This window comes from Lepidochelys olivacea, assembly GCF_965140295.1.
Source record: "Lepidochelys olivacea isolate rLepOli2 genome assembly, chromosome: 6".
Taxonomy (NCBI): Eukaryota; Metazoa; Chordata; order Testudines; family Cheloniidae; genus Lepidochelys; species Lepidochelys olivacea.
In genome coordinates, this window is record NC_140416.1 from 88,204,572 (window position 1) to 88,215,117 (window position 10,546).

Below are 10,546 nucleotides of genomic sequence, written 5' to 3' on the forward strand. Positions count from 1 at the left end.
AATGTACCCCACTATACCTGGGCTAGAGGAAATGTCCTAAAGGATTCGTTCTCAAACTTGATCACACCCCCCTTCTTTGGGTCTGTTGTAATGTACATGATCCCCCGCCAGCACCTGGCCAGCAGCTGCCGCTCTCTGACTGCCCAGCTCTGAAGGCAGAGTGGAGAGTGGCAGCTGCTGCCCAGGTACCCAGCTATGAAGGCAGCACTGCTGCCAGCAGTAGCACAGAAGTAAGGATGGCATGGTATGGTATGGCCACCGCTCTCCGGCCACCCGCTCTGATTACACACGGTAATTTTTTCCCTAAAGCTTCTCATTCCCCCACCCCCACCCCAGAATACATTCCACGCCCCCCCAGTTTGAGAACCTCTGAAGAGCCTATATTAAGGGTGTGGCAGGAATGTTTGAGGTAATCATTTTGTTAATTTTTAATACTACTACAAAATTATAGCAAAGGGTCCTGGTCTTTGGAGAACCCCACTGTCTTCCAGTGAAGGCTGAACTCTGAACACCACTCAACATGGACGAACCATCTTTGACTGTGTGCTACATCAGGATGTACATTTAAGTGCTGCCGCTTACACTCTCCTGCCAGCCCACTTTGTGCGCATGCACCTTCTATCACTCACTCACGCAAGCCACCCCCAACCTACCTCTGTCACACAACCACAGCCCAACTCTCAAATGCATCTTTTCCATTCATGCTCACAGTTTTCTTTTCTTGTATCTTGGCCTTATTTGATCCAAGGTCCATTATTAGATCTGATTGCTGGTCCTTGGAGCTGGACAGACAATTGTGCCATGGACTGTGTCATAAGGCAAGGGCCGGGGGTGGGGAGTTGAAGAAGAAACACTCTGAGAAGCAGCCACTAGAGCTACAATCCTGACAGGCCCTGTGGACAGTCTGTGAGCTGCTATCCCTTCATATACCTACGAAGGGAAGAGCTCAAAAATAACTGGAGCTCAAGAGACCTAATGAAGTCCTTTCCATCCCTAATTTCTAGTCTATGAAGACTAGACTCTCTCTGCCTTCCTAGCAGCCTGTTCCTAAAGTGTTTGGCTGCACTACAGTTTTATTGTTAAATGCTTCTTTCTGTCTCAGGTCACTTTATGCTTCATAAAGCTCCAACTTGGGAACCCCCCACAGGAACATATACTTTGCTCACAATCTAGTCATGATAGCATGGGCTATCAGCTAGATGGAGAAGGATCCTGCTGCCAGTTGTGGGAGAAGGCATAGGTTAGATAACAGAGAGAGAGAGAGCAAGAGAGAGAGAGGGAAGATGAAAGAGTGAGAAAGGATCCTAAAGGAGGATTTGAATATTATTTTTCTAATAGTACAGAGACTGTTGCCATGTACACAGGTGCAGTGATGTGTCTACAAAGCGGCAGTATCTCTTCATCTACATGGTTTGTGATCTCCTTATTAATATTTATTATTTGTATTAACATAGCGGCTAGGAGCTCTAGTCATGGATGTGGACCCCATTGTGCTAGGCACTGTACAAGCACAGAACAGAAAGACAATCCCTTACATCTGCTCGGTTTGCTAGCCAATCCCTTCCCCCTAGAGTCTGCAGTACTGAGAGATGGAATATCCCAACTTTGCCATGTTGCAGCAGAAGTATGGGAGAAAGTAGGGGTATATCTGTGCATGTGTGTTGTGGAGAGTTACTTGTCTTTATGCCTATGATAGTCACTTCCCACATTTAGCACAGGAATGAGAAGTCCTATTAGCCACCTCTTCCCAAAAACATCCTGCAGGTTCTTCCTCCAGGGCCGGGCTCTTACCACCATCCCCTTCCGCACCTGGTAGCGAGTTTGCCCTCGTAAGATCAACAGTATCTGGTGGGAACAGAAGCCAGCACAGGCAAGTCCAATTCCAAGCCAGAGGTACAGCATGAGAATGACAAACATTTCAGAGCTAAGGAGAGCTCCTGCAGTTCCAGAGCCGGAAGAGAAAAAAGAAACAGCATTTTACACCCCACATATTAGTATATTAGTCATCCAGAAATATTCAACCTGAAGAGTTTTGGAAACTGAATTATATTCTATAACAATTATACAACTTGAGAGCTAGAAGGAAAAAGAGAATTAATCATTCTAATCATTTTAATTGAAGGATTTCATTCATGATCATCAATGCAACTAACACTGTTGGGGAAAAATATTAAAATTGTAGAGGTTAGACTAGACTAGTGTTTATATTGGTAATATGTAGCATCAGGGCTTAAAGGGAAAATTCCACAAAATATAAAACGTATTTTAATCATTGTTAGTAACATTTTCAAAAGTGCCTAAATGACACAGGGCTTGTCTACATGGGATGTTTTTGCACAGCAAAGCAGGGTGTGAATCTACGATGCACTAGATTGCCGCACAGTAGCATCTCTTGTGTACATGGCTACAGCATGCTAAAAGACTTACGGAAACACTGAATCTGACAGGTACTTCTAATCATTGTTTTAAAAAAGTTATATATAATTTTATACACCTATAAGTACTAAAAATATGGGCAGATCCTCAGCTGGTGTAAATTGGCCTAATTCCATTGAAGTCAATGAAGCTGTGAAAATTTACAGCAGTTGTAGTTCTGGCCCTATATATATATATATATATATAGTATAATATCAGTATATAGGCCAATTTGCACCCACTCAGGATCTGCCAATATTTTAGTACTTATATAACTATCAAATGTATCATAACTAATTCCTTATAGGTCTTTTAAAAGAATCTCTCTAATGTTACCTTTCCCTCCTGAAGAGAAGAATGTAGGAATGGTGCAGGGGGGACAACTCAAGTTACTCTAATCCAAGTCTCTCTCAGCAGAAGTCACCATAGGGAATGGTGCAGGAGTGCTGGCTAGTCTTATAACCAGTCCTGCCTCATCTTCTCTTACCAGGAGTCACCAGAACAGGGCTGGGTGGCTGGCTGTAAGTAGCTCATGGCTCCTCCAGTTATTGGAATTGTGTTATACAGGATTTCAGAGTAGATGAGCTAATAGTCCCTTCTGGCCTTAAAATCTATGAATTCCAGCTTCTCCATCTTGAAATGCAGTAATTAATAGTCTAGCTGTTGGCTGCCACAAAATTACACTTTGACTTCACTTCAAGTTTTGGACTTGGCTAGGAGAGAACATTCACAGGATTATTTTTTTCAAACAGACTACAGCATCTGGCTTTTCAGTCCTGAACACTTGAACTGTTAAATGTTGCTTTTTAAATTCAATATCACTTTTCTTTTCTTGTCTTTCTTGATCCCAGTAGACATCATGCACAACATGTCCCGGGGAGAACAGATCCCCTTAAGGAGGTAAAGAATCCTCATACTAATTTGGTTAGTGAGGGTAACTTGAAATATTGAATAGGAAGGTCAGATACAAGCATGGGCTTCTCAGCATTTATTGGAAGCAAGAGTGATAGAGATTGGTTCATTTTTCCTGATAATGCTCTGTTGGGAGCTGTGGACTTTGCAGCAAGCCTACAAGATTTATTTGCAAGAAGCCTGCAAGATTTATTTGAGGACATGATGCAGAAAGTCACCATGTTGTGAGAAGAGGAATCCTTTGTCTCTTCTTGCAAGTATAAAGCTTCCCTGAGCCATACTTAATGGACATAAGGTTTGTTAATCTTATTCTTAGGTTATCCAAATAAACATAGTCTATAGTTTTGTCAGGAGATCCAATCTGACAGACATTTACAAAAATACCTCTTATTTGCCCCTCATTACCAGAAACCATTTTAAACCCAAACTTACTTCTGTTCCCTATGAACCTGATGTGATCTCACTCTTATTGCTGCACATTATTTACGCCAGAAATGCTGAGTTATGATGCTGAATTTATAGATACTGGGCCAAATTCTGATATCCATGCTGGCTCTTTGGGCCTCCTGAGCATAGATTCTGGCCACAACTAGCCAGCTGAGAATTAATCCAGTTGTCATAAAACTTGCAGATCCATCTCCTATTCCAGTGGTCACCTGCCACCAGCATAGAGAGCATGTCAGAGGAGGAAAAAGATGTGTTGGAGTGTGGTGGAGCTCTGCTCTGGTGCACTGATCCTCAGTTAATACATGCTTCCTTAGGGTCCATATACTAGCAGCATAAGTTAGTGCAGCCTAGGGTTTTGCTCTAACATATGCCAGGATTGATGCTGATCGGCCCACAGATTCAAAGAGCCATAACCAGCTCCCTGGTGGCCTCCTCACCTTGTCTCCCCACTCCATTTTGCTGTGTCAGCCATAGCTTAGAAGAGGAGAATGTTATTCATTCTGAAGAAGTTTATCCAACATTAATTAAAATGTGATTCTACTTCGAAAAGTGACTCCATAAAAATCTCATGGCAGGGTTCCATGTTTATTGGCTTTTAGTGACTACCATGCCAAAATCAGATACTTTTATGACTAAATTGCTGCTTGTTTGTTTTTAAATGCCAGCCTTCTCAGCCTGGAATCTGAAAATCAAGCTGGGTTCCTTCTGGCTCATGCATCATTAGCAAGATTCTGCAAGCAAAACATAGTCAACAGTCCTGTTGATTCATAACCCCAGAATACAATCCTGGTCCTCTCCCTGAGCTGAGTGGCTCTGCAGGAGTCAGAGCAGAAGTCCTATTTTAGTCAGTAAAGCGAGGAGATCTGATTCTGATACACACAGGCTGCAGGTCTGATGGTTAAAAGAATGAAATTTTTACATAGTCACTTTCAGAATACCACTAGTCTATAAACTTTTGATGAAGCAACTTTTCAAATTCCCCTCATTCTAGGGTTTTGTCTCAAATTTAGATTTGGTGCATTTGGAGGGGCTCAGGGGCATGGTGAGATGAGGAGGGACAGAACCAGAGGTGCTGAGGCAGTGTGTGGGAGAAGGATCAGAAAGAGAAATTAGAGGAGTAGGGGGAGAATTGATGAGGAACAGGAAAAGATGTGGATGGGGAAAGGGCACCTTGAAAGCCATAAAAAGGCAGGGTCAGAAGCAGATTATTCCTCTGAATACATCTTCTTTTGGCATGGGGCACTTTCAGAGATCAACGGTGGCTCTCAAACTGTGGTCTGCAAAGAACAAGCTGGAGGTCTGCAGAGAGCTGGTTGGTCACATGATACTAATTCTCTTCTTTGTTTCCACCTGCTAGATAGCATTAAAAGAAGCTAACATCATAATTTCCTAACACTGAATTTCCATGTGAGCAGCAGCTATACTTGCCACAGGGAGGGGATGTGGGCGCTAGGTGTGTGTATTGGGAAGGGAAAGGAGGTGGGGCTGAGTGTGTGTCTTATGATGGGGACATGGGGCAGGGTGAAGGCAAATGGAAGGGGAGGTGGGGCTGGATGATGGCGAATGGGAAAGGCGGTGGGGCTGGGTGTATGTCAAATGGGAAAGGAGGTGGGGCTGGGTGTGTGTCTAATGGGAGTGGAGGAGGGACCAGGTGACGGCAAACGGAAGGGGAAGTGTCCCCCAGTCAATCTCTATTAGAATATGGTTCCCCCCTCTGAACAACTTGAGAACCACCCCCAGGGACGCACTGAGGCACCCCTCTGCGTTAGGATAATGAGTGAAATTCTTTCTCCTGCTGCCTCCTTGCACTGGACTCTCTGCACGCCCACCAGCCCTGCTCACTGGCGCCCTGTTTTAGGCGCTGGGTTTGGGTTTTTTAGAACCGAATAAATTACGAAGAGGACTGTGTCTGGAACCCGGCTGGGTTTCGATAGGGCCTTTGATCACAGTGCTCAACTCCTGCAGGAAATGTACACAAAGCCTCAGTGAAGAGATCCGTGAGCACAGGAACCCCTCCCTTCCCTTTCCCCGCCCCCCGCCCCTCACAAAGTTGCCTGGGAAGGAGCAAGACCCAAGTGGCGCATTTGGGCAAAGGGAGACCATGTTCTTTCTCTGGGAGAGAGGCCGCTTACCTGAGAAGAACTGGCTGATGGAGTGAGGCAGGAGGGTGAGGAAGGCCAGTGGGTTTGCAAAGGACATAGAGAGCACTGCAGAAATGTAAGCCACCCCTGCCACCAGGGAGTCGAGACAAGCCAAGGAGGTGTAGAGGCAGAACATGATGAAGTTCCGCATGTTCCTGCTCCCGATGCAGTTCCCTGTGAAGAAACAGTGGTGGTCATGCCTTTGGGTGACTCTGGCACACAGTCTACAGAAGTGGGTGCTGGGCAAGGCTGAGCAAGGGGACCTGCTTCCGTCCGGCCGGTCCGCCACCACTTCGGCTCCTCCGCCCGAGTTCAGGCACTTGCCCAGGTCCTCAGGGGAGTTCTGTATCACAAGGATGTAGTTCCCCAGGGCATTAGCTGAGAGGAAGAGGAAGAGGGCCCCATGCAGCAGAGCAGGAGAGAAAAGTGGGGTGGTGGAAGGGTCTTTGAACATGCTGGGGATGAAGAGAAAGAGCTGGAGGACGAAGGTCACTAAGGAGATGCACAGGAAGTAGGCTGGAGCAACAACATTGAGCACCCTGAGAACTAGCATTGTGGATTACATTCCTGCAGGGAGAGCAAGAAGAGAACAAACATCACCGCCTCAGACGGATACTTGATGCGTCCATTTCCTTCCAGGTGCCCCATTCTCCCCCCTCCCGCCGGCTCCCCTGTTTGCTCCTGGCAATGCCCTCTCTGCTGCTCTCCCCCGCCCCTCCCTCCCGTCTGCCACACGCACCCCTCTGCAATGAAATCCCCGCCAGTTCAGTGGCGCGTGACAGAGGCCAGCTCCTTGGGGAACGGTCGCTCCTCATCTCCTAGCTGTTACTGTCACAGCCCCAGTGCCTGGCTCCAGGGAGCTTGCAGGCGGCATTGCCACGGAGATTCCAGAGGCTGCCGTGCCTGGAGCCTCTGTCTGCCGGCTGCATCAGCACCAAGCTCGCTCCGCGGCTCCCCTTTTCTCTACTACAGGAGTTCCTGTTACAGGCAGGGTCAGTTTTCGTGTTGCATGTCAGAAGGAAGGTGGGGGAAAGAGGGAAGAGAGAAAGGGTGGTTGCTCTAATCCACTGCAATACGGATCAAATCCAAAGCTCTAATTTAGCCGTTGAAGCCACAGATCTCCGATTACCTCAATGACTGTTGTCCCTACATGCGCAAGATGAGGAAATGCTCAAAAGAACTGCTAGGGGCTGCCCCAGCTGCAACCTTCGGCGTTGTGCGAGGAACTCTGTCACAGCAACAGAGCGCTGTGCGCGTGTGTCTGTCTATCGCTATTGTATAGTCAATACACATGATTACACCAAACAAGCAAACAAAATCCCCTAAAAACCAAAGGTACAAAAGAGCAGCTGTCTAGGCAGGTCCACGCCAGCTCCCCCAACACAGCGATGACTACGTTTAGCTCTTTCTTTTTCCATCCGTGCCAGACACATATAAAATGTACAAGGGGAAAAGGACCTATGGCAAATAAATGAAGCAGGGAGCCGCCTGTTCCAGCGTGGCCTGATATTTACACTCCCCAGCTGGACCTTATCCACCATTAACTTCAGCCTGGAACTTAAATCAGAAGCACATTTGTCCCTTAAACTTTAAACATTTAGTAGCCACTGGGAACTTTCTTTGGTGCCAACACTGGCAGCCCCATCCTGGTTCTGGCGGGACCGCTGGGCAGTCTCCAGATCAGCTCATCCCCCTCTCCGAGCTCGTCTGGCTTGCTGTCTGGCTGGCACGCGGAATAACCTTGAAATCCCCTTGCTTGCTGTTTTTTAGGAATGCCTAGTTGTTACCTGGCTGCTTGGAGCTGCTGTGGCTGGAGTCCGATGGGGCTGGGAAGAAGCTGGTGCCCCTTCAAGGCCAGCCGCTGGATTAGCAGCAGCTGCGGTGTGAACTGCGGAGGCTCGGGGAGCTTCCCCCTTAGCAGCCCTCTCCCGATAGCAGCAGGCTGCTCAATGGGGAGCTGTCCCTTCAGCGTCCCCAGCAGGAACCGCCCTGTGCTTAATAGGGAACTGTCCCTTCAGCACCTCCGGCAGGAGCCTCGGGAGAAAGAGGGAGCTGTCCCTTCAGTTCCTCCGGCAGGAGCCCTCCTGTGAGCCCTGGCACTGGAGGGAGCAGTATGGTGTGCCGCCGGGCCCCGGCATCTGGGGTCCCTCCTACCCTACCAGCACCCTGTAGGCAGTGGGAAGGTGTCCCTCTGCGCCCTGGAGCCTGGGCTTTCTGAAATCCCATCAGTTCCACCAGCGGTAGCACCGTGGAGCAGGAGACGGGGAGGAAGAGGAATCTGAGCTCACTCACCCAGAGCAGGTCCTGCCTGCGGCAGCCCGGCTGGCTGGAAGCTGGCTGCTCCAGCAGGTGCCTCGGGGGGGGGTGGAAACGTCTCGCCTGCTGCCGACGAGCCGCTCCTTGGAAGAGCCCTGAGGAACAGGTTTGGGAAGGCTGGAAAGTTTGGGAGGGGTTCTCGCTCTCTCTTGGCTGGCAGCCTCCTCTTTTTTACCCAGATCCGGGACCTCTGGCACCCTAGTCAACTAGCGAGCAGTGGGGGGGGGGGGGGTGAAGTGCACTTGCTGCATCTGAACGGGTCCCAGGGAACCTGTGCGCGGAGCTTTAATTACTCCAGGTCCGTAAGTGCTGAGTAACTGGCGCCCTCTTCCCCCCAGCCCCCACACACGCTCACGCTCTCTCTCCAAAATACGTGCACACACCCACACAAACCCCACTCACAAGGCACTGACAAACACTCACAGCTTGTCGAAGAAATGTCTCCCCTTTGAAAGGGGCACGAGGAGGCTCCCTGACCTAGTGCTTTGAACCTACGGAGACCAAGGTTCAAATTCTGAACTGGTCGCAGGGGACAGAAAATACAGGTTGGTGGCTGCAAACTGGTCCTAGGATTGGTCCCTTTCATAAGAATCATCCTGTAATTCAGACTCATTAGCAGGCTCTGCTTTTGCCAGGGAGGCCTATCACCCACATCCAAGTGGAGTGCATGGCAGGCCAGGACTGAGGTGTGCTCCTGTGTCTCAGCTTCTAAGGAGATACATATTGTGAGACAAAGAACTAACTCCCCCCCAAACACACACACGTGGGGGTTAGTGACAGTCAGCTGGTTTTTATTTCGTGTTTTTTTGTTTTGTTGCATAAATGACTTTTTTTCCTCTGCTCACTTTCATGATTCAACATTTCAGAGAGAAAAAAAAAAACACATTTTGGATAGCAAAAGCCAGAGGTAGCCAGGCCTGTGCACAATGGAGCTGAAATGAGACATGCCTGAGATGTACTTCAGCAGAAATGTGGGGAAAACTGGGCAGCATTCGCCCAGCCTTCATTCCCATTCTAATGGTCTCCCTGTCATGTTCCCAAATAAACAAAATCTTTTAATATTTCCTTGACTTATTTAATATTAAACTAGAGTGAGCCTTAAAATAAGGAACATACCAGGCTAGCTTCTATTTCTGAATAATCAGTGTTTTCTTCTTATTTTAACAGTTTACATCAAAATAACAGAAAAAATACATTGAAACCTTTTCATGTAATGAAGGATCATTGACTGAAGGGAATGAATAACATGAAACACATTAATTCTTCCTATATTGGTAGCAACACAAGCTACAGTTTATTAATGAAATGTATAAGAGAAAGTGAACAGCTTTTCCCAGAGGAGTGGTACAGTGGCTAAATTATGCCTGCTGCTTTCATTAACATGCTCTTCCAGATTTTGATGCTCACGATTTCGTGACTAGCAAAATACTGACTTAATATTTTAAAATATGGCATACATTGTTTTTCTCTGTTCACATTATTGTGTTTGTGAAATGGGAGATTGGGGAGGAGGAGTCAGAATTAATTCTGGTATAACTCCATTGACTTCAGTGGAGTTATATCAGGGAGGAATTTGAGTGTGTGTGTGTGTGTGAGAGAGAGAGATTTGAGAAAAGCTAGACAAATTAGCTTGTCCACTCACTGAAATAACAAGAGCAATGGTTAATTTGTGGGTATGTATTAAAACAAATTACATCAATATTTACGTCACGAATTGGTATTATTCTCTCCCTTCCCACACCCCAATGTCATACTGGTGAAAGAAGCTAGACTGATTGACAGAGAAATGTAAGTCTTCCATTTTCTCTTTTAGAGAGGCAGTGTGGACTAGTTTCAGAGTAGCAGCCGTGTTAGTCTGTATTCGCAAAAAGAAAAGGAGTACTTGTGCGCCTTTTCTTTTAGTGTGGACTAGTGTACAGGAGACCTAAGTTCTATTCACAGCTCTGCTGCTGGCTTGCTGGATGCTTTTAGATAAATCACTTGACCACTCCATGCCTCAGTTTCCACATCTGAAAAAACAAGGATAATAACATTTACCTCCTTCATAAAGGCTTTGTAATCTCTGTATGAAAAGCACTATATAAAAGGGCTAGGTATTATTAATTATTATTATTATTATTACCCATTGCACTGGTACTTCTTGGAGAATGGCACTGTGAACTTCTCCCACACACACTCCAGAGCCAGCCCCGCAGTGTCTCACCCCTGACTTGGAGGGAGTTTGACCTCCATGGTCCACTGACACTTTAAACTCTCTCCTGAGACAGGATCAATTAGTGCCAAGTGTGAAGGTGATTTCTCTCATGTGGACAACT

At 47.0% G+C, this 10,546-nt stretch overlaps 1 protein-coding gene across 1 annotated transcript; it reads right to left on the reverse strand.

The window, feature by feature from the left end:
• Window positions 1-363: 363 nt before the first annotated feature.
• Window positions 364-8,263, reverse strand: ZDHHC22 (zDHHC palmitoyltransferase 22). The gene is made up of 3 exons (XM_084630601.1): window positions 8,208-8,263; window positions 5,907-6,482; window positions 364-1,937 (listed from the first exon to the last, which is right to left on the reverse strand). Exons 2-3 carry the CDS (start codon window positions 6,466-6,468, stop codon window positions 1,672-1,674), a joined length of 828 nt encoding a protein of 275 aa, XP_084486727.1. The 5' UTR covers window positions 6,469-6,482; window positions 8,208-8,263; the 3' UTR covers window positions 364-1,671.
• Window positions 8,264-10,546: the final 2,283 nt, after the last annotated feature.